Here is a 27,969-nt window from a genome sequence, read left to right as displayed (position 1 = left end):
CATTTCCAAACCCAGGCTGTAGCAGTCAGCAATTCTTTGGGAGCAATGCTAAAAACTGATACCTTGATTAAGTAGTAAGAAAGAACTGTGGAAGAGACTAAAATGTGAATGGGGACTCCATGTGCATTTGGGAAGACTTGCTGCAGATCAATGTCCCATTCAGAACAGACAGTTTTGACAGTTCAGGAGGAGGTTTTTGCCCAAGAACAGATTCTAGATCTGAGAGCTCTGTAAGGATCCTAATTTCTTTTTTCTTTTTTTTAATAAGAGAATAAGGAAACAGACACTTTTAGCTATTTAGAGCATAAGTAGTTCTGAAACTTTAACATCTTTCCCCAGAAGAATATAAGTTCCACATATTTTTACAGTTGCACAAAATAAACATATTCTTCATATTTCTTCACATTTTAGGAGTGAGGACAGCAGTTTAAGAGAGGCTGACAAACCCCAGTCATTGCTTTCTTCACCAAATGTGCAAACAGCAATGTGTATACCATTCCTGGGAAAAGGAAGAAGGAGTTTTTGTTTTACCAGTGTTCTCACTGGTAGAGAAGTCAACAGAGGATAGGAGTCTAAAATTCATGGATCATTTTAGGAGAAAAACAAAAAAATAAAAATGTGAAGAAAATACTTCACCACACATGCTAAATAACATAGCCTTAACGTGCAGTAAAACAGGACAGGAGCATCTAATCAATGGAAAATTTCTCTGAATTAGAGAGAAGTGTTACTTATTCTGTAACAGTAATAGACCTGTTCAGACCATATTCATTCTACACCTCTGATGAGTTCCAAATCACAGAGAGTATCACTCAAGTATTTTTCCACTCTGGGTCTACTCAATTGTTAAACCAGTTCCTAACGAAGCATTGTAGCCAAGTGTATCCAGCGCAAGTTTTGCTCCAGACACAAAATAGTCTGCAGTCATGGTCCAGACTCATGGGGCATCAAAAGAGGGGAAAAAAAAACGGTAAGAAAGAGCATTTTTTCGAAACTATTTCAAACCTTCCACATTAAGAGTTCTCTGCAGTGAGTTCTTTATACTCTATTGGAAATAGCAGCGAAACTCAGGAGCTGTTTTCCTACAGTCTCATAATAGGATTTTTTTCAATCAGTACTGTATTTTTTCATTTTAGTTTTTGGGGTAGAACACATTACTTTTTCAAGCTTTGCAGCACAGCTGTGATTCCTAGAAATGTATCTCCTTTGGAAAATGGAAGCTTTGTGTATGCACAGGGCTGCAGAACCCAGGAACCTCAGGCTTCCTGGATTTAGGTTTACCATGAAATTGAATCAAAAACAATGGTGAAAACATTTTTAATAAGTCTATGGTGTGGGAATTTTTTTGTGTATGAATTAATATGTATCTATGGAAGCATACAGGAAAGATACTAAAAGGCATTAATTATATTGGTTTTGCTCTTTCTTTACCATCCTTCAATGTTGTAGGGTCCCAGGAGTGAGATGCACTGAAGTCTGGCAATTCTCATTCATATTTAACTGTTCCTCAATATCTGTCTAAGCCAGAGCAGTTCATAGGTATAGTTTCCTGCCATGTCTAGTTGTTCATATCTATGTTCTGTAGAGGGGCTGGGAAGCTGAACAAGCTAGGATTATTTAAAGATGTTATTCAGCTGCTTGATTGCAATAATGCTGCTTCCCTCATCACAGACATTTTGATTGGAAATCTGCAGTGAGAGTCACAAAGGACAATGTTCATGTAATTAGGATGCTAAAATGACAGTGACAGAATGTTCGTTGAGCTGTGGGAATGACATTTAAATAGTGGGTTTCATACTCTGTATTTACCACGGAAATACACCTTCAGACTTATGATGCGCGATAACAAACGTCTGCCACCCTTATTACAGAGAAAGTGGGGCTTATTATTCAGGGAGTAACAACAGCTTTCAAAGCAAAAGGCAAAGTGCTGGTCAATGAAGACCAGGAATGTCATATTTGTTCTTCCCCTGTCTTTTTGCCCTAGGGAAAAAGTCTCTGTTACCCTATCCCAAGACTCTGTTTGGAATTATTCTCCATAGGAGATGTTTCCATTAAAGTTAAAAGGGAGAGGGCTAAGAATTGCATTCACTGTATCATTTATTTATTAAGCTTCCCTTTCTTTGCTTTATCTAAGTGATTTTTCTCCTTGGCAGCTACAGAAGGAATTACTTTAGTGTGTTGTACTCAGTTTGATAATAGTTATATTCTATATCATTCTGTGGTTTCACTATGCTTCTTTTTGTGGCATCATAACTTGACCAGTTTGGAGTATAGACATCTTGATAGTTTAGTGGTCATAGTTATACTGTGGCCAACCAAAAGGGATTGTTTGAGAACAGTGATTCCCAATTACATACCCATATTGAAAGTTTACAAATATATATATGAACATATTAAAAGTGAGGTCCAGTATCGAACCTCACTAAAGATCAGAACAGGAGCAGGTAGATGTTGGGCCAGATCCAGGCTCTGGATCATGCTGAGGAACATGGGAAAAAGCAGCTTGATTCAGAGCATCTTTGTGGTCACAGTGCTGTCACCTGCAGCCAGAGTCCTCCAGAAGATCTGTGAGAAATGTGAGGAAACTGGGTTTGGGAGCAGACAGAGCTGATCACAGTCAGAAGAACATAATGCCTCTTATTCCAAATGAGTTATTTGCATGGCAATATATACAAAGTCTACAATCACAGGTCCAGAAAGTGTATGCAAAATAAAGTGCTATAACCAAATTAATGGGATTAGCTCATTAGCTGGATAACGATTACACCTGAGAATGTCAGTGATTAGATCCTGCAGTCATTTTTAATTTGGAGTGTCTGCTGCTGGGGTAATGAGGTCTAACTCTAGTAATGAATGAGTAGAGTGAGGCTGGTACAAAATGCATGAAAGATTAAGAGCCTACATGAAATATGAGGGATGTAATGCACCCTGCACCATTACTCCATGAAAGTAACTGTAGCACCCTTGGTGTAGACACTGGTAGGCATGGAAATTAATTATGTGTAGTAAATAACATAGCAAAGGCATGATTCTTCAATTCTGATTCAATAATACAGAATAAATAGCACAATAGGACATACATATAATATGTCTTCAACAGAAAAATAACTATCAAGAAACTGCCTCTCTTCTGCCACCTTTACTGTGGGTGAGTCTGGAGATCCTGTCTCTCCTGCATACTCTCGAAGTCTTAAGGCTTCCAGTTCTTTAGCATTCCTTGTCTGACCACTGATAATCTTTCCCCTTTCTCAGAGGAACAGTACACAAAGAAAAAAAATGCAATGCTTCCAAGTCCTTTTCTCTCAGTCTTCTCATAGGTCTTTATTCCACTAATTTCCATGTATGAAATAATTGTGGGATTAACATGCTGGGCCCTATAAAGAATGCTCAAATTTCTGCTCATGTAACTTAAAATATGTAAATGCACAGTAAATAATAAACTCTAAATGATGACAAAGGATAGGAAAAGAGGTATTGGCAGTGTTATTTGGATAGTTCAGTTAAATGGTTTGTATGTTGCTGGAGCTGAAAGATTTCCCTAGTTTTTTCTAATTCTGAGAAATCAAAAGGGTCTGACATTGCCCCAAAAAGAAAAGGAGTAAAGATGAAAACAGGATCAGAAGAATGATGAAAAGGGAACAGTAGAAGGGAAAAAGTAAGAGAGAGGCAGTTAAGAGAGTGGATCAATCTGTTGGTAGAACCATGATGTCTGAGGTTACAGCCATAAGGAGACTCAGAAGCATTGTACGTGTGCATGTTCAGGAACAAGCTCTTTAAGGCAGCTCCTTTGAGGTGCCCTTACCTGAAAGCTTAGGGGACACTGGGAAGCTTAGGGGACACTGGTACTCCTGAGGGTACTTGCTGCTAGAGCGACAGTTGCTGGATTGTCTCCTGATAGAATCTACTGATTACTCAGGCTATGTCTGTATCAAGGTGAGATACATTTCTTCCCCCCTTACTTTCCTTTAGAAGGTAATTCAGTAGTACAGCTCATGAGAAGGATGTGATGCTGTTGTCATATCCCATTCTGACAGCATGTGACAGTGTATATCTCTCTCTGCCAGGCTTGACAGCAGAAGAAATCTTCCAGCCACTAAGGGAACCATGAATTGATAGCTGGGATGACTTTTTGTCCTCTGCAAATTTTTGTGACATTGAAATGCTCCCTTTTTGTTCAGGGCAAAATTGAAATCTTTCAAACAAATCTGTCCCTAATGAGGTCCACTGACATTAAAGTAGCTTTGGGCCTCCCTGAAAATTTGTTTAAAATATGACAAAAAAAACATCCCTGAGAAAATGTTAACAAACTCAACATTCTCAAGGTAGATTTTTGTCTTGACAAACTGATAATGGAAAAAAATTTAACATTTTTTGATCAAGTCTCTTTGAACTTTCATAGATCATAACATAGTTTTATGCACAATACATCAAAATGCAAAATCATTTGAGAATCAGTTTATTAAGAGAGAAGAGGAAGCAAAAGACACAATTCATCTTGTCCAATGAAAATAAGAATGTCATTTCCACCATAGTTTATAGCTTCTGTCCAGTAAATCTGAGTTTTCCCTCCACTAGCAGAGAACAGGTTATCACTGAAGGATTTTGGAAAAGGAATAAAAAAATTTGCTCTTCATTTCAAACAATTATAGCAGTGGAAATGTTTCTATTGTTCTTAAATTTTGTAAATCAATCCATTCCAAAGATAAATTCTGTGCCCTGTTTGCCTGCATGCTATCCTTTTTATCTAATTTTCCTTATATGTGGCAGTTAAATAAAACAGTGGTGTAAAATCCCAAAGGGAAAATAAATCCAGCTAGAATAATCATATTATCAACACATCAGCACTGCAAAACTCTGTCTTGCTTCCTTGCACAAAATGACAATTTAAAGTATCTTTCCAGAAGTCTCCTGGAGATTATCATATTTTCTTCTCTATTTAGGATTAAAAAAAAATCTTAGACAACCTATTTGAAGTCTCCTAGTGAAATACTTACAGTTCAGTTCAGCATTATATGCCAGTTTCAGAGAGGCTGGAGTGTAATTTATTTCATTTTACTTTCATCAGCAAGTCAAGTTCATCCATCCAAAACCAGTTTCTCTGGATGCACACATTTCATTTGTTATCATTTTGAGTAGCACGGAGTGCAGTCAAATTCCAATATCTGTCAATTGCACACAAGTACTGTTAAGTAATCTTTTACTTTCTATTTAAATTCTTACACCATGAACATTGAATAAATGCTTGCTTGGCATTCAAACAAACAGCTTAAAGCAGAAAAACTGCCTTTAAACTGTAAGGAATTTTCTAACTATTTGATGAGAATCTGAAAACTCTATTTTCCAGTTAATATTAAATTACTTGGAAACTATAAAAAAGTATTCTGCACATGTAGTTACGCCTCTAAAAATCCAGAGTAACTCAATTTTTAAAAATACTCCTCTGATCTTCATAGTCTTTATCTTCATTTGTTGTACCAAATTCTACTTACATTTTAATCTTTCCTTTTGGCATTGCAGAACAAAATTTCAGAACAATAAATAACAAAACCAGATGCTAAGGTGTTGAACATGACCTAGGAACCTAAATAACTGAGAAAATAAAACAGAAGTTATGTAGAAAAAAGCCTTAAAAAGGCTTCATTATAACATGTTCCTAGAATTTTTTATTATTTTTTTAAACATGCTCATAAATCTTAGACATCTGTATTGGCAACTAAAATTAATCCACTAGAAATAGCTGGTTGAAAACAATTATGTTTGTCTTATTCATAACTCAAAACCTTAATGAACAGAAGACTTGAAAGAAACTGACTGGTAATAAAAAAGAAGTTGATAATAATTGCTGACGCTGAAAATGCAAAAAGGGACAGAATATGAATGAAATCTAAATTGGAATTTAAGAATCATTTCTCTCTAAAGCTTTCTATTCATATCAGCTATATCAATAAACATACTTGTTTGCTTAATGGGGAGTAAATTCACCCAATTCCCTCATGACATATTTCATCAGAATTCTAGTCTGAGCAACTGCCTTCTCTTCCTTGCAAGACTTTTTCCAGAAATCTAAAGGCATATTTCCCATCTCCAGCTATTTATATAGAGGTTTCATGTATCTTATGCTGTAAATAATCTTGAGGATTGGAGGATTCAGCCTGCTGCTGTGCTTCCTGCTGAAAGAATTGTTTCAGAGCAATGCATTCTTTCATGTCCCCTTGGACAAAAGGGTTAAGGCACATAAGAAAGAAAAATATTTTATTTCTCCTATAACAATAATACCTGTCTCTGCTTTCTGCCTCCTTTTCCCATCCACCCATCCCTGGCTCAGTGCCTCAGTGAATTCAGCACTCTGTTTCCCTCCCTTCTATTTGCCAGGATGGCAGTAGTAGTGACTCCTTTGCCTTCTGCACCCACTGGCTGTCACAGTGCAGCACATCTTGTCAGGACGACACAGCAGTAGCACATCTCATTAGGCCACTGCCTCTGTCCAGGGCCAGCAGCTTGGGCAGTGGTTCCCTAAACATTCATAAGTTCATCATGTGTGTGGGGGTGTGTGTGTGAGTGTGAGCATCCTACACAGGTAGAGATGTATGTGAAGGTATGGATACAAAGAATATAAAGCATAATTATAAAATACATTTCGGGGAATCTAAGTAATTAAGTGTGCTACAAATACCACATATATATTGTGTGTGTACATATATATATATAAAAGTATCCATACAAGTATATGTTTATATTTATATTTATAAAATGTTGCAGGTGTGAAAATGGAGAAAAAGGTGATTTAATCTTTCCTTAACCATTACTAAAAGGTGATTACATCTTTCCTGAAGTTACAGATTGTGTGTGGCAGTGTATTTGTGTGTATGAGGGAGAGTGTTCATTACCTGTACCTTGTTCCAGCTTTTAGATTCCCTTACATCTGTCTTGCTGTCTCCTGAGTTGCCTTAGGTTTTTTATTTTTCAGTTAACTTTAATCACAAAGGAACAGCTTTTGAGCTCTCTCTTCTTACATGTTGCTGCAATCCACTGAAAGAACAAAGCCTTAACCTTACTGAAATTAATAGGTTTTCCAGTGTTTCCTTGAGCAAGATTTCATCTCTGATACTTCTTGTCTTTCAGCAAATCCAGATTTGCTGGTAGAATTTCAACTATAGTTCTGCGAAAGGGTTGTGGCTTCTCTTATTTTAAAGATCAAGGGGTCATTGACTTTAATCTGATTAAATCTTCCATTTCCCTGTACTAATTTACCTCAATAAAGAAGATTTGGATGTTTTCAGAGATTTGAAACAAAGATACATAAAAAAGATATCTGATCGGAATAAATGTGATATGACTACTTTCTGGTGAAATTTGTTTGAAGTAAAATATTCTGGTTAACAGATTCAACTTTTTTGATGCAAATTTAAGTCATAGTTGTCAAATACTTGCTAAAATTTTCATGATACTGTGAAAGTTACTTTTTCTTTCCTGGGCTTGATTTCCACCCCTCTTCTACTCTTCATAAAGCAGTTTCAGTAATAATTTTCTGATTGTGCTGTGATTAAAACTTTATGCTTGCAAAATTCCAAAAGATTCTTTAGGGAAAGGCATTTCAACAGTGAAAGTCTTGTTATTACTAGAGCTGAATTTATTTTGCTTCTATGATACTCTTAATTGGTAGATTTGAAAGTATTTTATTAAAGGAAAGTAGTCTCACACTATAGGTATCTATGAGACAGAAAGTGATTAGTGCCTAACTCAAATTAAATTCTACTCAACTAAACTTGGGTTAAACTGATAAAAGAGCCAGGAAGTTCTCCTACCACTTTGTTCTATGTCCTATTTATTAGACTTCTCAGGGCACCAGCAGGCTCTAATTGCCTTGGTAAAATAATGCTGTCCTTCAGCAGACCAATGTGCTTGTCAGTGAGATAAAGATTCCCTAACATTATTATTATTGCTTTTGATTAAACTTACTTTAGGAGGGCTTACAATAGACATGTATTCTAGCAGAAATTCCATTTAATTTGGCTGGGAAGAAGTCTTTGTGGTAATTTAACATTCGTTTTATGTGACATTTGACCAAAACTGACCACAGAGATCAAAGGCTGCCCTCAACAACCACCACGTGCTGAGCATTAGCAGGTCTGGTTGTTAGCCCAAAAGTTTCTTTAGGGTGCCTGGAACACCCACCTAGTGCAGACAATCTGTTGGGCACCACAAACAGTGAAAAAGGCTGCCCAGGACAAGACGGATGTGTCTTCCTCCATCCTTCACCAAGACACATCAGCGCTCTAAAGGAATGGGTCCTTCTTGGGGTTCAGAGCTGGGAATCCTCCCTTGAGAGCAGGGATCTAGTCCCCTTCTTTTACGAAGAAGTTAGAAAGTTACACCTTCTAGAACACAGCCGGAAAATTATTCATCCAAAATAAAGACCGGTATTTGTGGTCTTTCCACCAAAGGAGATTTAAATTGCCTCTTCCACCTTCTCTTTACAGGGTTGTAAACTGCCTGGGAAAGGAAGCTGTCTCTACCTTCTACTGCTGGAGATATGCCCCTGGGCATAAACCATTGGGGAGTCAATAGGCAGGAGACAGGAAGAGGTCAAAAGAAAATAGTATTGTCTTGATTAGCAACTAGGCCTCCAATGAGGAGAAAAGGATTGCTCATGTCTATTTCTAAAGCTCTCCACATATTGTAAAATTGGCAGACATTGTTGTCCAGGAGCTAGGAAATCTTTAAGGAAATAGAAATATCTAGGTCTGAATCACTTCAGGCTGAAAAAAGATTCATATCTAATAGGTCATAGCTTCAATTGCTGCATAAAGGGACTTCATCTTATGCCTGTTTCCTTTAAATTCAAGCAAACAAAAAGCAGCTGTTACCAGTGCATTTAAGATGGAGTCTGCTCTTGTAGGCACATCTATATCCTTAGGGCTGAGAGCTGGGGTAATAGCTAGTTTATCGATTTCGAATGGCCCTTCCTCATGAAGAATGAGCCCCTTCTGGGGATGTGCTGGCACCAGGCAGCTAAGAGCTCAAAAGTCTGAAAGGCAGAGGGTCAGAGAGAGTTTAATCATGACCAGTACTAAAAGACAAATGGTTTCAGGGTTGCAGATACCAACATTTCCTCTGATCCCTACTAGTAGATCCTGTTTCTGGTTTGGGGCCTCTTAGGACTTGGGACAGCCTAATCAACCAGGGATTTAGGTTCCTCTTAACATTTTTGTCATCAAATTAGTCCTACCCACATTTGCTAAACTGTATCAGCTGCATGGATTCACAGTCTGTTTGAAAAGGCAATGGCCTGCCATCACTTTTTTTTGCACCAATGTCCTTAATGCAAAGGAATACCGAATTAAGTGCTGCTGACCTCATACTAGACCCCTTTTTTTAATCTTTTACAGTTTATTTTCCTTGCTCTCTTTCTTTCTTTCTTTCTTTCTCCCTGTGTTTCCTCCTACCTATCTCTGCAGACTTTCTTTAGAAAGTTACTTTCGGAGTAAGATTGCTATATAAAGCCTTTCATTGTAGGAAAGGCTTTCCACTTTTTCAATGCCTAGTTTTAATAGGCAGTAAAGTTGTACCAGAGAAAGACTATGGGCTGCAAACCTTAAGATGGAAAAAAGACCACTTGGCAAATTCCATTTCTAAGATACAGTAAATAATTTTACCTTGAATTGTTACTGTAGTGGCAAAAATTTCATTAATTCATTATGGAATTTTTTTCTCTATTAAGAGTAGAATAATGTATGCCACTAAAATCCAGTAATTGAACATTAAAATCAAGTGCAAATTGGACATTAGAATGAAACTTAGACTGCAATTATTTAACTTCTCTTTTTAACCAGGTTAAAAGGAAGACAATAAGCTAAGAAATAGCATATAGCTTGAGCCTTTGCAAAAGAAGTATGATCTCTGGACTAACTGCTGGTCTGTTTTTTACAATGTATTGTCAGCAGCCTGTGCAGAATATTCTTCATTCCCGTGTGCTAACCTTGAGTTGCTCTCAAAGGCATCAGGGTATGTGTTAACCTGGACAGTAAGTAGTAAAAAGAAAACATCACCTTAGAACATGTTGGTGTTTGTAGCTACTGGAGGATTTTTTCAGACAATTGTTCCTTCAACCCATTCCTCTTATGTATTTGCTATTTCTTCACTGAAGGACTTCAGGTTTTTTCTTTTCTACAGAAAAAGTCTCTTCAGTGACTTTGTTAAGCTTTGTATTTCTCAGCTTGTTATACTTGTAGTTCCAGCTGTCTGCTCTTCCTTTTGTTACGCAAAGAGACACTCCAAGAAATTAACAACTGCTTTCTCTCAACTTCAATTTTGTTTTCTCAGAAGAGTGTGCAGTTTGAGAGGTTGAGGGATTGTTAGTTTTTCTTGTTTTACAATATACACTATCTAAAATAGATATGGTTTTTCAAATATGCTTTCATTCTTGTTATATCATGCTTTAGGCTTTGGGGGATTATGTTTTTGTTTCAATTTGTGTGTGTGCATATGTTTAAACTTCTTATTAGGAAAGTTTCTGAATTTACTTTTTGTGGATCTTGATCTTTCTCTCTGTGTTTGAGTAAAGATGCACTTGGATCAGATCTTAAAAGTCTTCTGTTGTTGTTTTCAGTGTCCAAACTTTATAGAATAGTATAATTTTTATAATGAGTTACTAATCTTGCTCCAGCAAGACAAATATTTCATTCAAGAGTCTTGTTTTATAATCACCTTCTATCTTACACTTACCAGTTTGGGTTTTTTTAAATATTTAGTACTACCAACACAAGTCATCTTGAAAACATAGCTGTTGGTGCACAATGAAAATGATTGGTGCTGTTTTTCCATTCTTCCAATTAGTGCTGGTGTCCTTACACTCACAAGTGCTCTACAATCCATCACATATTTGGATTGCATTTTTCCCAGATGGAAAATAAGCAGCCATTGTTTCTGGCACTCACTATATTACAATATGAAGGATTTGTACTCTCTATACACAGAATCTAACCTGAAGCTTTGAGTCATTGATGGGCTTTTAAGAAAGCTGGGTCAGTGAGGAGTTCTGCTCAAGGCATTTAGACAACAACTAGCAGAACCTGGATGAGGACTCTTGGCCATCCTGAGTCCTGTTGACCAATGCTTAGTTACTTCTTAGCTCAGAATAGTCAAGAAACTCAATGCTGTTGGTTGTATTTGTAAAACAAATGCCCATCCTTCCACTCTGTGAGGAAAAAAAAAAAAGGCTAATTTGCAAAGAATATGGACATATTTTTTAAATTAGGCCTATAAATTATCACCTCTCTTCTCTGCTTTGACTCTAGTAGTAAATGGCATTCTCCCACTCAGCCACAGAGCAGACTGAAACTGATTTGAGTGCTTCAGTTGCTTTCTTTTCTCTCTAGGGCTGTTGTTGTCTCACTGGCAACTAGTATCCATAGCACAGAAGACATGGCAAATTAAAGCAAGAACACGTACCTGCATCCTAAAAAGCAGTTATACCAGTACAGATCCCAAACCTAGAGGTATAATGAGTCTTTTAAGGAAAAGGTGCTAGGCAAGCAGAGAAGTGAAATGTTAAGTAGAGATCAGATTATGGGGATTTTATGGTATTTCTTAGAGGTCTCTCAGGCTTTCTTTCCTGGCTACAGAGCTGTCTCACAAGTTCTCTTGCCACTGGCAAAATCCTCAGATCTATGAAGTTGTAGCTGCAAAAAAAAGGCAGCATTTAATCTCAATTAAATTTTTTTAGCTTGCTTATGCAGCAAGATACAGCAGTGTAACTACTGCACCTAGCCTCTAATCATATCTACACAAACAGCTGGTGGTCAGAGCTCCAAAAGCCTTGCTTTGCCACAGAACTAATATACCCTACTGTAAGTGCTCAATATTATAAGTAGGCATCCTCTGATTTTTCCTGATTCTGATTTATCTTCTTCGCAGGAGGAGGTGTTTTTCCACTATACAAGGGAAATACATATTAGGAAATCAGCCAGAAGCAGCTGTGATTTTTTGATGGGGAGTTTAGCTTAGGTGCACAGGAATGCCTATGGTTCTTCTGCCACTTCATGCTCCCTCTCTGTTTGGCTTTGCTCACATCATTTTCACAGCCACTGTGGGTTAATCAGGGCTTTCTGGTGGGCAGGTGGCCATCACAAATACATAGCTTGTGCAGGTATGTTATTCATATTTCAGCTGGCCAGCTGCACTTTTACAAGCCAGTCACAAAGCTGCTGAAGAGCTCTTTCTGCAATTCTGGCAGAATCAGAGAGAGCAGCAGTTTGCTGTTCCCAAACCACATGGAAAGAAGGGAGGAAGAGACCACTTGCTTTTGGAGCACTTTTCTTTGATCAGCTTCATTTTGTGCAGAGCCTTTTCAAGGCTTTTGAGAGAGGGATGGACTGGCTTGTGCTGCATAACTAGGATGAGCTTTATATTCAGGAAGATAAAAAGCTCTTTCCTGACAAGACAGATAAAGTTTTCTGCTAAGCTACAGTGGCGAACAACTCCATTTTCTATACCCAGCACAATATGGAAAGCCATCATCCCTTTCACAGATTACTGTCGGTCATAAACTAGCTGTGATGCGGACAAGCAAATGTGGAAGTTAAGGTAAAAAAGGTTCTTTCTTTGCATGTTACCAAGGCTGGCAATGCTGCTGAGCTTCTGATCACTTTGCTTGCATTTACTTTCCAGTTGTGCCAAGGGAAGGGATGGAGAGTACTCCTGTACCCTCTGAGAAAAACTTAAAAGCTCATGATTAGAAAGCAACACAGCTGCCATGTGGAGTGTCCTGACACTAACTCCAGATTGTCTGGAAAAGTTTCTTGCTGAAAGGACTTTATTTTTTTCATATGTGGCGGTGCTGGTGGATATAGAGTCACTCCCGTATGGACAGCAGTGCTTTAGCCATTTTCCTCTGCTGTTCTGAGAGACTCTGTGTCCCTGGCTAATGTCTTTTGCTGTACAGTTGGATCACAGAAAGAAACCACTGAGCTGTTGCATAAGCAGCTGGACAATGACAGTGTGTGACTGCCATGGAGGGAAGGAGAGGATAGATGACAATCACAAGGAAGGCTGGGGGCTGCTGAGCCATAGCAGGATGCTGTGCATCACCTAGAAATTTGGAGAAGGAAGATGAGAATAGGGTAATAGGGTTTTCTTCAGTAACGGGTCAAGATTCAGATATTCTCAAAAGAAGTAGCAGTACCCCATTGTACTAGCAATTGACAGGAAGATTTAGGTTTAGCCTTTGAAAATAGGGACTGTGTTGTTGCTGTTCTCCACATAGTTTTTTACTTCCCTTCACATTTTCACTCTGTACAGTGTGCCTACTTCATAGTTTGCAGACAACTTTGAAGATGGGGGATGTTTTTACCCATTTATTCAGCAATTCTTTGCAGTTTTAGACTGCCAGTTTGTGTTCTTATTAGGTGCATTTTATAAGAATCTGTGTTTAATATTATGAGCACAAGGCAGGAAGGAATCAAGTGAGGTCAACCTAGCCCAGCCGTAGGACCTGGGGACACAGTCTGATCTCTTATTGCTTAGTGGTGCTTGTGTAACCTGTTCTTACCAGTCTCCAGTGACAGGTTCTGCTCCATCCCTAAGCAATCTATCCTAATGGCTACCTGTCCTTGGGGTGCTCTTAGATCATTTTTCTAAAACTGTTCAAAGTATAAATTACCACAGCTGAATAAAATGATTCCATACTGTTCTCAGAGTGCAAATACACAAAACTGGAATCTGTGGAATTAACAAATAACCCGAAAACAAAGAGGGTGGAGAGGGGAAGAAAAAGAATGTTGTAAACAGTAGAATAAAAATATGCAGTCTGAGATCAGCAGCTCATTCAGCTTTCAGCCTTTTAACTCTGTGCAGCTCTGTTGAGCCTTTTCATACTGGACTGTTTTCAGAAATCTGTGGACAGGCATGGAAATGTGTGGAAGCAAGCCTGTGTTTGGATGGTGGGGGAGAAAAAATCCACTGTTCTGGTTGCAACAGAGGAAGCATAACTGGGAGCAGTGAGAGTTAATTCCAATAAAAAGGAGCAGTCTTCAGTTTCAGAGAGCTAAAAGCAAAAGCACTTGGGGGCATGTCCATACAGCAGTGACTTGGAGATAAGAAGTTACACACTGGCTATCCTGAGGCAATCAGGTTTCCTTTAATACGGCAGGTGAAAAAACTCCAGCTAACTGGAAGTGTGCTCTAAGAAAATACAGCTGTTAGCATAAATGCAGATATGCCATGGCCAAGGCAGGTAAAACATGCCAGAGGACAGGGAGAGCAATCTCAAATGAGCCTTCTTTCTAACAATAACAATTGTTTGCTTGTGATTCCTATCAGTTCCCACTGCATTCAACTGTGTTTTTATAGCCCAGGAGGATCTACCTAGCCTGTCAGCTTCTAAAGGTACCTACCTCTGACACCTTTTTTAACCTCAGTGTCCTTCTGCTCTTCACCCACTCTGATCCCAGGAGCGATCCTCAGAGACTATCTTGAGGTTATTAAGTACTTCTGCTTGACAGATTCTGAGACCAGCTGGTGGTGAAGACAAGAGCCCTGAATGGTTAAAAATTCTAAGGTGTGAAAATAAAGTGATTTTTTATTCATTATATTCAGCGTCCACACTTCCAAGAATTTTTGCTCCATCTTTATTTTAAAATACTATCCTTTTCCTTTGGAAAATCTCAGTACTAGACTAGTAGTGAAAGTTATAACTCTGCAAGCACTGATATATTTTGGGCTACTGGCAAAACCTTGAGAAGCTGGAGAAATTGGTGTAAAACTAGGTGTAAAACTATACCAGGGAAATAGGCACTGATATTATTGACCAGAAAGGTTCTATTTTCTCTCCCCTGCAGTATTGCATAATCTTTCTGATGATCCATATCTGTCTCTTCTGGAAATATTAAAAAGTCCCAATTGCAATGAAGATACAATAAAACAGTTTCCATAGAAATCAATTTTATTTCTTAGGGAACATAATGCTTTCAAAAAACAGATATATTTCTGCAAGCCTTGTCTGGTATACTTGGGGTTAAGAGTGCTGATACCCCATTACTATCCCTCTGGTTTTGTTGCTGCTAAATGCAGTTGCTTGCTGATGGAATGCCAAGATTTGCACTTTAAAAGAAGCCTTGCTAAGTTTTATACTGAGAAAAACTGTCTTGTACTGATGAAATACTAGATTTTCGACTTGGGGAAAAAAAGGCACCTAGAAAATACTTGCTACACCACAGCATTCTGAAATGTACTTTATAACAAAACTATCAAAAGTACAGAATTCTTCCAGCTGGCAAAAATCTCAGTAAACACATCTCTTTGACAAAGTTTTCCTTTCAGACTCTGACATGCATGGGGGAGGGAATGCACAGAAAGGAAATTTGTGATTCTGCGGTAGAAGGAAAACCGTGAAAAAGGGTGAACTAAGGTCACTTGCCTGGATGGCTTGTAACAAATGTCTCCTTAGTGTCACCTTAATAATGAGAATTACAGTGGGATGTTAATGGTTATCTTGGGCACAAAAAAGAAGAACATAAATAAATACAGAAAAGACTCCCCATTTTGGAGAATATTATGGAAAAAAATAATCTGTGTATTCTAGTGCACCCTAATCTTTATGTCCCAGCAGTAGAGACAAGCTACTTCTCAAGAAAATCCCTTCCAACCCAAACCATTTTATGACACTTTGCAAATAGTATTTGTCAACAAGTGCTTACACATGCCTTCACTGTACTTACTGCTGCCTGACTGTGCACAGGACTCAGTTCCAAAAGGCATGAAAGCAGGGTTTGCTGGTCCATTCCATAGGTTCCTCAATCTGCCTTGCGAAATCCAGAAGCCATTGCTTCTGTTGGCACTTCATCATGAAAAGTTGCTGCTATTGCCAGTATACATCTTAAGAGTTATTACTGGAGTTAACACAAAATGGAATACAAAAATAGAACTCCATGAAAAAATCCTGTCCAGCTCCTCAGGGTATAGGCAAGTGGTATTTTTAGGAGTCTGCTCAGGTCTTCTGCTTCCTTGCAATGACTTTCATTCAGTTTTTTAATGGGTCTTGCTTTCAGAACCCTTTTCCACCATCCCATTAGCAGTAGTTTCAGAGTGAAACATGCCAGTGATGCCAATAGATCTAACAGATCTGTGCATCTGCATAATGGACAATTAGTTCTCTGAATCCAAAGGATGCAGGACTATAAAGGACTATATGGCCAGGATGTAGCTAGCCTGGATGTAGGCTAGTGTTTTGGTAAAACACAAAATCTAAGAACCATGATCCCAGATCAAGAAGGGAGACATGAGTTCACAGGGCAGCAAAGCCAGGAGAGGAAATCAACCCAGAAGAGACAAAAGTAGGTAAACTCACCTGTTTAACACAGTCAGAGGTTACTATTGGTACTTGGGGCACAGACCACAGGTGATTATCCTCATATTGGCTCTACAATTCAGAAGCTTCGCACACAAATGCAACACCTTGGACAAGCTAGAATTTCAAGCAGAGAACAGAATACATAATATCTGGTCACTCCCTATGTAAAAAGAATTGTCATGTGGTGATGCAGGGGTTTGTTATTAGCAGACGAGCTTAGTGTAAAATAATCCTTATCAGAGATACTTGAGTCAAAGGGCTTTTAACTGGAGGGTGATTACTTTACAAGACACAATGTTAAAATCCTTTTCTAATTTTTCATCATCCTTTTCAATCCCTAGAAAATGATCAGCCCCTGTGAACAGACATGTTTCCCAATCTATTGTCCAAACTCAGCTCGCGCTATCCGTTCAGTGATAAGTTATACCTATTCTGTGTATTGCTTTCAATAGCACAGAAACAAAGAACAGCTTTACATGAATATCAGTTCAGCATCCTTTTTTTCATTGAGCTTCATCTCCTAGAGCTGCTCAACCTAAATCCCTTCTTCCTTAGAAATCCCATTCTTGCTCTCCCTGCAGTAAAGCAAGGAAACAGTCTTTGGCTCTCATAGGTCATAGCCTTCCTTCTAGACATATTTTCCAGCAACAATCAACATAGGCTAAAAGAAGCCAATGTAATTAATTTTTATATTTATATATACACATATATATATACACACACACATACATACAATATTATATATTTTTCTATTTATAGAGGTGGGATTTTTATAATTTTTTTTGTGGGGCTATCTAGTCAAGATAACAGAACAAAAATAATTGGAAAATGTACAGAAAAAGAAAACCAGACAAATTTTATAGTAATTGTAACTCACTGTAGAATCTACAGTGGGCCAGTTTATTCAGAACACTTCCTTCTGGTAACTGACCTCCCCTCCTTTTCCTTTGTGTGTCATAGTGCTCCATGGTTAACTGTTTTCAGGTTTAGAACATCTGTGTATTCTAGGGCTACATTCAGGATCAAAGGTTAGCAATTAGCAACCCATAACTTTGTTAGGTTTCTCAGGAACCATATGGAAGAGTAGTTCTGGGAAGAGATTGATTACTTCTCCCAGGAGGAAACAATTAGAGCAAGGACAAAGGAGGCTATATGGACTCCTCAGCCCTATTTCCCCTATTATGGAAAAATAAAGGATACCTCACAATGAGGCAGCTATCTCTACTTTTCCTAATTCTTAACACATAAAAACATAATGAAATGCATAAGGATATATTTTATATTCATTTGTCTTTATTTTTCTTTATGTTGGAAATATACTAAATATGTGGCTGCATAAGGAAACCCTCTATTGGTGCTTTCCTCCCCTAGGTTTTTAGGAGTCCTCTAGAGAAGGCATGAATGTTCATCCCTATGTAGCCAAGAGACATGAACTAGTTTTTGAACAAATGTGAATGGAACAAATCTGCAGCATGTTATACTTTAGACAGTCACGAGGATAGAATCAAAGGGTAATTTTGTCTGTCTTGTGTGTTCCAAATGCTTGGCCTAGGTTCTAAGCAAAAACACTTCTCAGTATATGCTGATTCACACCAAGTATGAGACATATTAAAATCCTTCTCTTAATTTGTTAGTGAGCTTTTAATGTGAAGAAGACAAATATTGTCACTTCGTCCTAGTGTTCAGGAACCCATGCCCTCCCCATTCAAAGGAAATTTCTGAGGTTGCAGCTCAGTGCTATTGACGCTCTATCCATTATGATGTCTGATTGTTTTAACAGGACATATATATGTAATTTAATACCTGATATTATTTTCTCTCTTTCTCTTCCTCTGTTTTTTTTTTCTCAGAGCAAATTATGACATCGACATCTAAAGGAATTTTCCGGCCATTTTTTATTATCTTCATTATCCTTGGTTGTTTCATGGCATTTATATTAATTTATATCAAACCAACAAATAGCTGGATTTCTGGTCCTATAGAATCAGCCAGTTCAGTGTTGAAGATGAAGAACTTCTTTTCTTCCAAAACTGATAATCTCAATGAAACTACTGTTTTGATCTGGGTTTGGCCTTTTGGTCAGACATTCGATCTAACATCCTGCCAAACTATGTTCAATATCCCTGGGTGCCATCTGACTATTGACCGCTCGCTATATAACAGATCCCATGCTGTTCTCATTCATCACAGAGACATTAGCTGGGATCTGGCTAATTTACCTCAGCAAGCCAGACCACCCTTCCAGAAGTGGATTTGGATGAACTTGGAGTCTCCAACTCATACTCCACAAAAGAGTGGCATTGAACACCTTTTTAACCTGACCCTGACTTACCGGCGTGATTCAGATATCCAGGTGCCTTATGGCTTCATGATGGTTGGTACGAGTTCCTTCGCATTTGAAGTACCAAGTAAGGAAAACTTGGTCTGTTGGGTTGTAAGTAACTGGAACCCTGAGCACGCTCGAGTCAAGTATTACAACGAGCTCAGCAAATACATTGAAATCCACACCTACGGACAAGCCTTCGGAGACTACGTCAACGACAAAAACTTGATTCCTACTATCTCCACGTGCAAATTCTACCTTTCCTTTGAAAATTCAATCCACAAAGATTACATTACTGAGAAACTTTACAATGCTCTTCTGGCTGGATCAGTACCCGTTGTACTGGGCCCTTCCAGAGAAAATTATGAGAATTACATTCCAGCAGACTCTTTCATACATGTGGAAGATTTTCTCTCCCCCAGAGAGCTGGCAGAATATCTTCTGATGCTTGACAAAAATAACAAGATGTATCTTAGTTATTTCAACTGGAAGAAGGATTTTTCAGTGCATCTTCCTAGGTTCTGGGAATCACATGCATGTCTTGCTTGTGATCATGTGAAAAGACACCAGGAATACAAGTCCATTGGAAATCTCGAAAAATGGTTTTGGAATTAATTTGTGTGTGTGTGTGTGTGCGCGTGCACTTTTTTGAAGAAGCCAGAAAGGACTTCAGTCCAAGTGGAGAGGAAAGGAAAAGAAGAAAAAAGGAAGGAAAAGAGAATCTCATGTCATGGTTTATCAGCTATTTTCTCCTGGCTATCCTATTTATATTTTGTAAGAGATTTTAAAAGATCAGCAGCAGCAGTCATCAGTACTCAGTTTCAAATTATAATAGAGGTACTAATTATGTACACTGAAGAATATTTGATTGCTTATTATAAATTTAAAACAAGATTTTCCACATTTTCTGTGAAACACATCCCAGTCTTATACTTGAAGTAGTCATTTTTAACAATTGTTTTTTATTTTTAACATTATATCCCTATTGTTTAACCTATTTGGAAAATAAGGAAAAAATTTTTAAATGTCAGAGAAAACTTTAAGAATATAATTTGTTGCTCCAGACTGAAATGTGTGTAATACTTCAAAAGACAGCAAAGTTTCATATGTTCATCTTGCATTTTATGAGCACAGTAAAGTACAATACCTAACATTATGGAAGTGTAATTAGTTGCACCCTTTTTAAGGGTAATGAACATAGAATTATAGTTTTTTAAACGTATTAGAATAGCAGACAGTCTTTGTTTCTAAACATGTTTCCCAAATTGTTCCATTATGTTGTTTTTTACCCTGTGAAGAAAAAAGAAGTCGTATTTAGAGAAGACGACCAATCCTGGTGACCAGAGTCCAGATTCATCCAAATTTTGAGTGTATTCAAACATAGCCCTCAATGTGTCTCAAGTATTGTTAACCTGAACCAGGGCTCTAAGTGGTGTTACACTGATACAGAGGTAAACAGATTTTAACAAAGGTGTTTGATTACATCAGCCTCATGCACTGAATTCAACTGGTAATGATGGATTTTTAGAAGTAGTTTGCTGAGAAATTTTAGAAAGCTCTCTCATATAATTTCTTGAATAATAGTGAATTTTCCCCCAATTCTGTCAAGATCTGTTGAATTTTAACTGTAGCTGGACAAATTGATGTTATGATGCTAAGTGTGGGGAAAAAATTACTAAACAGTCAATTTTCTGAAAGAAATATGCTGAAATTCAGTAAATAAGCTATCATGCTGACATATAACCTTTCAACTTATTAACCAAATGAATTTTGGGATTTGAAAATATTTTATGTGACAGATATTAAAAATGCACTCTTCATAGCAACAATTGCTATCAATATTTGATAACATAAGTAGATTTTTAAGTATTAAATTTGCTCTAATAGCAAATACAAAATTGTGATGATTTTCATAATTGTTTAAAATGTCTGCTGTAAACATGTGTCATTTGATTTTACTACTTCTTTCAGCTAAGACAAATTTCTGATTGCCATATATATTCATATATACAAGGTTGTTTTAATGACATAAATGTATGGATATGTTTTGGTGTCAAATGGAAGCCAATCAGCTTGGATTTTCAGGTCAGAGTGCTACAAATCACACCTGCTACTGTAAAAAAGAAAAAAGTTAAACTGGAAAGACTTCAGCTTATAAGATGTATAAGACCATGATCAAGCAAAGTAATCAATCAAGTAACTAAGATTAAGTTTGCAGACAACCATGTTTCTTAAGTAAGGAAATGAGAGATAAATATTTAGCAAAAGATAAGGTGATGTGTCAGATTTTTTTTTCTTTTTATTCCAGGCTGGAATAGAAATCCAGAAGGCTATAAGAGTAATAGGTAAATTTCTAGAACCCAAAACCCCACGGAAAAGTTACAGAATCACTTCTGCTCTCCCTATGGTTTCAAAAGCTGTATTCTGATCCAGCTAACTTTCAATATACTGTGAATCACCTAAACTCACCAGCATTCTAGTATGCAGTAAGATGAGCTTACCTTGAAAATTCATGCAATACAACAAAACTGAGTCTTCTAAAAACAAGCTTCTGACATGGATGTAATGTCAGTAGTGTTTTATCATTTTGAAGGCAAGTGGCTATGGCTTACAGTCTGTCCTACAGGACATCATAACATTTTGTTTTCAGGACTGTGAAATTCTCAGTGACTGAACATACTGCTGGATTGGCTCGATGACCTGATTCCCTCAGTGCTGGAATTTGGAAGTTCTTTGCAATGATCTCAGTGGAAGGTGAATGTGCACAATCCTTCATTTCATTCCTCGTTTCAGATTGTGAGTTGTGCTGTGTGTTAGAAGGCCTTAGGTCGAATCAGACTGGTTTCTCAGCAGCAAGTCCTTACAGTAATAATGAGCAAGCATATATAAGATATATGCATTGTTACTACAAATATTGGTCAGTGGATACACAGGAAAGTTTTAAATATACCCTGATTTTTAATCCTGTAAGTAATGTCTTTACCTCTGTAAGCACAGGATCCAGTCAGCATGGCTAATCTTAGGCTGAATTTTAAGAAATGTGAAAGTCTTTTGATGGAACTGCTGGAAAGAGTGTTGTTCTCTTCAGAGAAGCTCCACACAAGGCTTGTATGTATTTCATTCAGGAAACATTGCTAAACATGCTAAAATTGCTTTGAAGATAAACAAAGCAGGAGAAAAATCTAATCCATAATTATGCATAAGAATCATTACCAAATCCTAAAAAATATACATGACTCTAATGCCTCACTGACATTCTTGAAGAGTAAGGGCTGGAATGAAATTGAGCCAATTTTTTATGAAGATTTTAAGGTGATCTGCAGGTATCAGGCCTTAAGCAGTTCTGGATATAAAGATCTTTGTTGACAGAAGATGAAGCATTTTTGGGCGTGTCCAGCCTGTGTAGTAAATGATGTGATGCAGTGGATATATAACATCTGTGCTCCATGCATGCATAAAGGCTGCCTACCTAGACCTACGCACCTAACTCACCTTAGTTTGCTTCCAGTCTGTATATGACATTCAGCATTGTGAGGTCTGTGCTTTTTTTGTGATCTACTCTACATGAACAACAAGCACAAACAGACTCAAATAGCAAATCACTGTGAAAGACAATGAGCAAACTCAACCAACTGTGGAAGGGTAAATTACATGGGACTAGACAAAATAGGTATTATGCTTTGGTACCACTGGCAAAAGAAGATAATTGCACCAGAAAAGAGAACTAGAAGATGGGAAATCACACCAGTTCTATTTTCTCAACAAATATGTTTCAGACATTCTGTTTATTTTGTTTGCCAGCCCACAACAGTCTTGAGTTGCACTTCTCACAAGCTAACTAATCAGTCAGTGAAGACAAAGAGTAATTACCATTCTTTCTTTTACAATGGCTTACTCTGGACGTTTTTAGGCTCTCTGTCATGCACTGAGCTATCAACATTACTGCCTTTCTCAGTGTGGAAAGTAAGACCCAAAGCAGATAAAATACTAACAGCACATGCATTGCTACCCCACTGAATGTGAACAGGTATCAGACAAAACTGGCAGCAGATCCTTCTAAAGCAGTTTTCCTTTCATTTCATAGACAATGTCCACAGCAGCTCTTGCTTAGTATGAGATCTCCATTCCTTAGTGAATCCTGTTGCCAGTTTCTTTGAGTGCCTCTTCCCATAGGTCTATAGTCACAGTGAGCAAGCAGACTGAGTGAGGCCCACAGAAAGTGTGAGACATCCAGCAACATACCTGTCTTTTAAGAAACAGATCAAATAAAATTAAAGTTGCACTGAAAAAGCATGAATGTGGGGATTTGTAGAGTTCATGCAGGCTGAGAAAGATATGGGAAATTGACACCACTGAACACAATACAGAACTACTTTCTCTCTCTAGATACTCGTGTTTGTTTCTCAAAATAGGCTTTAAAAAATCACGTAATTTTCTCCCATCTCTAAACAGGCAAGCTTCAGTTAAACAACCAATAACTGTTTCTGATTATTCAAGAATGGGACTCCTGTTGGCCTTGTATTATCTTTTTTATTAGATGCAAAATAACATTCAGGGGAAGAAAGAAGTCTGTCAGTAAAATAATCATATTTCTTATCTAAATTCAAGGACCTTTATTCTTATTTTCTTTTTTGATTTATAAGTCCTCATGCAGCATCACTTTCTGGACATGATTCAAAAGGACCATAAGAGTATGCAGATGACCATGAGACTTAAGCATGTGGTTAATTTTAAGAGCATCTTTAATGTTTTAATGCACTGGGGCTTTAGTGAATATGTTTTCATTGCCTTTAGGAATTGTGCCAAAGAGTGTGGGCTATAGACATCAGAGACCAATTTGTGTGGCCTCTTTTCCATCACGTCCATAGTGAGTGGACTGGCTGAGTAGTAAGTGAGTAGTCCACACTGAAAATCTTGGATTCATTCTGATTTGCTGTCTTAACCAATAAATCTTGGCCCAACTCTTCTGCTTCACCATACTATATGCAGCCTGAGCACAGCACCTCAACTTACAGCCTGCCCATGCTATGCAGGGTCACTGTACTTCCATGTGACATAAAGAAGCCAGAGTGGCTGAGGATGCTGCGATAGTATTTAGAGGACTGTGAGGATGAAAACATAAAACCTGGTCATGTCCTAAAATCTGGACTCAATGTGCCCTAGAGAGGGTCAGCCTCAGCCATATACCTGATTTTCCTCTGAGGAAAGTATTTGGTTCATTCTAGGTGAGCCTGTGAGTAATCACTGTGTGTGCAAAGTGGGAAAAAGAAGTGTCTATGTGTAGGCTGACAAGGAAGCTTCTGACCTATTTAAACCAGCAGTGAAATTCAAACAAATACTCACGTGTTTCCTTGGTCAAAACTAGAATGTTGTTGAGAAGAGAGTCCAGGGGAAGTATTTGTATACCTACCAGCTGGTGGGCTTTTTCATTAATTTTGGCTGACAGTTCTGTTTTGGCTTTTTTTTTTTGTTTTTAATAAAAGTGATTTTACAATGTTAGAAATCAATCAATATGATTTATAGAAGATAGGTATTTCATCTTATTGTCTGCTTCTTGCTTGGGCAATTCTTCTACCAGAGCTAGCAAGTGATTTGGGAGATTCCTATGCTAGTAACAAAGGATTGAGCCAAGGGTGAAACGGCTTGGGTAAAAAAATCCCTGTCTTATTCATGGATGTTTCCCTTCTAATATTTGAATATCTAGTTATAGTGCTATGGCCAATTCTACATTTAGAGAATCAATGTAAAAAGCATACTGGTTAGATATTCTCATAAAAGGTACAGAAATACCAATAAATTGATTAAATAAACCATGCAGTGGTAATTTTAATTCATGGTACTATTGCTACAGAGTGATACAGATGATAAAACCATCAACTCGTGAGAAATAACTTGGCCTAGAGACATTATCCTGCAGTTTTCATACTGGAGAAACTGGAGTTCTGAAATGGAGTAACCCCATTACTCTATTGCAAAGGTAATTAATTGGCAATCTTTTGTGTCACCATATTCTCTACACAATTAATTGAAAACAAGTCTCTGTACAGTGAATAGTTCAGAGATCGCTCATGTGGCAGAGAGCCTCTCACCCCCAGGTTAACAGCCTGAATTACGAGTCAGTTGGTTCAGACCACTGTTTGGCAGCCTCTAGTAGATGATTCTGTGGTCTCAGGTTTTTCATTGCTGCTTTCAGCCAAGGAAGGCAAAGAACTGAGCTGAGACTCATCTGACACCCTCTGTAATGCACACTCACCAGGGTGGCTTAAGACACTCTCACTTCTGTAGCCTATACTCTGCCTGTTTATGATAATGCAGAAAACTTTACTGTTCCAAGTAATAAGAGAATTAGCTTTATTTTCTGGTGTGGTGCCAGTCTGTACAAATAAATTATTGATACTTGGGGGAACTCCTCGTTAACATTCCTAAGTAAATAATTAGCAGGAAAATAATTTAATCCTTGCAAATTGGCAGCAAAAGCAACTGTTTGTTATTCTTTATTATTAATTAGTCCAGTGGAAAAGAGGATTTGATGAAACTTTATCCCCCTGCTTTGATATAGCCTGTTTGGATCCAGATACAGAAACATGTCTGATAGCAAAATTTGGAAGATATATGGTAAACCAACAGATATATCTATAAAAAGTTGGGGTAAATTTCCTATAGAACCTTGAAACTATAAATAAGTGCTTCAGCAGTCACTAGATGGAAAATGTTCCCATCAATCCATTTCTTTACAATATCATAAGAAAAGCCAGCCTTATATATGCTGTTCGGCAAATAAATTAACTACAAAACCTACATTTTCTTTGCCACTTTGTAACACACATTATAAGAGTTGAGATTAAAAAGTTTGGAAAGGGAACTCCCTTGGTGCAATTTAATGTTTTAAAGAATCAATGGATATACCGAAAACAAGCAAGTGAGCAGCTTTTCCATCTATACAAAATCCTAATGTGCCAAACTGTTTCCATTGAATGAACAAAACAGTTAAGTATACAGACTTTTTATTAGGATTTGCAAAATCTTCTATTAACGCACTGTAATTTTGCACTATTTTGTAAGAAAATTTAAAAAAAAAGGAAAAATAAAAAAGGAACTGAAAAAGCAACGGAAAAAAAATCTAAAAATAGATGCCAAATGTATAGTTTGTAAAATACTATTTTTCTTATATAAGGTGTCATCACATTGTGAATCTAACTGTGTTATTGTAAACTGTGAAAAATGTGATGTTCTGTTGTGACACAGCCTATGAAGGGCCATTTCTAACACAGATTATTCACCTGGACTTGTTTATATGAAACATATTCATAAATCTGAGATCACTTTTATACTTATTTTTTGTAGACTATTTTTCCACATTTGCAACACAACTGTTATTTTATATCAAACATTAATTTTGCTTTAAAATATTATTTGAATAGGTGGGTGAGTGTCTTAAATGTGCCAGAGATTCAAAACTGTAACAGAGAGAATTCAGAAACTATTCTTTGCCAAACTGTAGTGCTACAAAAATCAATGTTGCTTTGTTGAAGAATAGGCACACTGTCAATAAACATAAGTTTCTAGTCCAATAATGATGACAATGTTACATTTTCTAGGATAAATGCCTGGTAGTTACGAGCTGCATTTCCCTGCTGTCTTTGTGTATGTTGAGGAAACAAAACTGTGTGCCATAGCTGAACGTCTTAGATGTTCAGTCACTTAAATAATGTGCCATGGATTTGACCTCCGAGGTACATTAATGAGAATTAGGAGAAAAAAACCAAGCTGTTTGTCCTGATTCAAAGTCAGTTTCTGTGATGGGTCACATGAAAATGGGGTGGTTGTCAAGGCAGGACTGGGACGATCTCAGCAGAGATGGTAAGTTCTGTACATAGAAACACGGGGACTACATGTATTGTGTTAGTGCAAGATCAGGACCAAAGTCCCTTTCTTGTACATTTGAACTTACACACATAACATTGGGTGAGATCTGATAGGAACCCTCTCTTCATGTTCTCAGCTAATGATATTCCTTGTACTGATGTTTATGTGTTTTATATAATATATATATATAATGCATAAATTCATGTGTAAGAAAGACTAACCACGGGAAATTGAATTTCAATAAAAATAATGGAAACCACTCTTACCTGCAGGCACATTTTAAGATGCCATGTTGAAAGATCTTGTAAAAAGCTGTATTTTTAATTTATTAGTGATTGTATATTTTGCCCCATGATCTAGACATTTTATATCAGGGAGTCTACTAAAAACTGGTTTTTTGTTCCCTTTGAACACTACCATCACCCTGAGATGCATCTGAAAAATGTAGAGGTCAACCACTGATGTTCTGTGGTATTTTTTTAAATATGATGTTGTCGTTGAACTTTCTTCTGATTACCTATAACTATGTTTAGAGTTTTCAACATAATTTACCTGCAGACTGAAGATACCTACCGAATGAAACTACAGGTAACCATAATTATTTCAAAGACTTTCACCATTTATGTGAAATTAATGTTTCAGAACACTGATTCCAAGACAGTTAACAGCAGCTCATTGACTCTTATTTATTGAGCACTGGAATTCTCCCTAAAGGATAAACACTGAATCATGTAAATAATAGTGCTCTATATAAGCCTAACAAAATATTGTAATAGATATATTTAAAATAAAAAGAGAACATTCCAAGTGTACTATAGTCTTTGATCATTATTTTATAGGTCTGATGTCACCCTTTTTCTTCTTGTGATACTTCTCATCAAGAGCCTGATCTGAAGATTGTTGCTACTCATAACCACGACTTCTGGCAGAGATCTCACAAACAGAATTTTGGTTCTTTTTAAGCGATTGCACATGAAATTGCTCTGAGTGCTCAGGGTCAGACTGAATTCATACAGACTGTCGTATGAGTTTGCTATGTACAGCAACCAGCGCAGCTGAATTAATATGATACTACAGTTGAGGTTACTTTGCCTTGTTTTTAACAATAATCTTCAAAATTTTTCCGAGGAGTGGAATAGTAATTTACATGGCCATATTTCATTGCTTTATCTACTGTACAAATAACCTACATTTGCAGAGCTTAACTGTATCTAAAATAGCAAATAGTTAACGCAATGGTGTCAGTTTTATTTCTAAATATATATGCAAACGATGGAAATATCTGCCACTGAAGTAAATGTAATAAATAATGCAGTATTTCCAGTAGAAAAGGTCATTTGGTTGCGGCAGTTGCAGTTTATCCAAGACATAATATTACATCTGACTACTGTGCAGATTGAAGAATAGGTTAGGGGTCTTCAAAAATCCT

At 37.3% G+C, this 27,969-nt stretch overlaps 1 protein-coding gene across 5 annotated transcripts in view; it reads left to right on the top strand.

The window, feature by feature from the left end:
- Nucleotides 1-27,352, top strand: part of FUT9 (fucosyltransferase 9) — a 103,539-nt gene extending 76,187 nt beyond the window's left edge. For all 5 annotated transcript variants that reach the window (XM_010403929.4, XM_010403911.4, XM_039569602.1 and 2 more), the window contains one exon: nucleotides 18,202-27,352. In XM_010403929.4, the coding sequence (XP_010402231.1) occupies nucleotides 18,210-19,289 (1,080 nt within the window). In that variant the 5' untranslated portion in view covers nucleotides 18,202-18,209 and the 3' untranslated portion in view covers nucleotides 19,290-27,352. The remainder of the gene's footprint in view (nucleotides 1-18,201) is intronic.
- The last annotated feature ends 617 nt before the right edge of the window (nucleotides 27,353-27,969 follow it).

This window comes from Corvus cornix, chromosome 3 (genome assembly GCF_000738735.6).
Source record: "Corvus cornix cornix isolate S_Up_H32 chromosome 3, ASM73873v5, whole genome shotgun sequence".
NCBI classification, from domain to species: Eukaryota; Metazoa; Chordata; class Aves; order Passeriformes; family Corvidae; genus Corvus; species Corvus cornix.
Note: the sequence above shows the minus strand (reverse complement) of the source record. Positions and strands in the feature narration are given on the sequence as shown.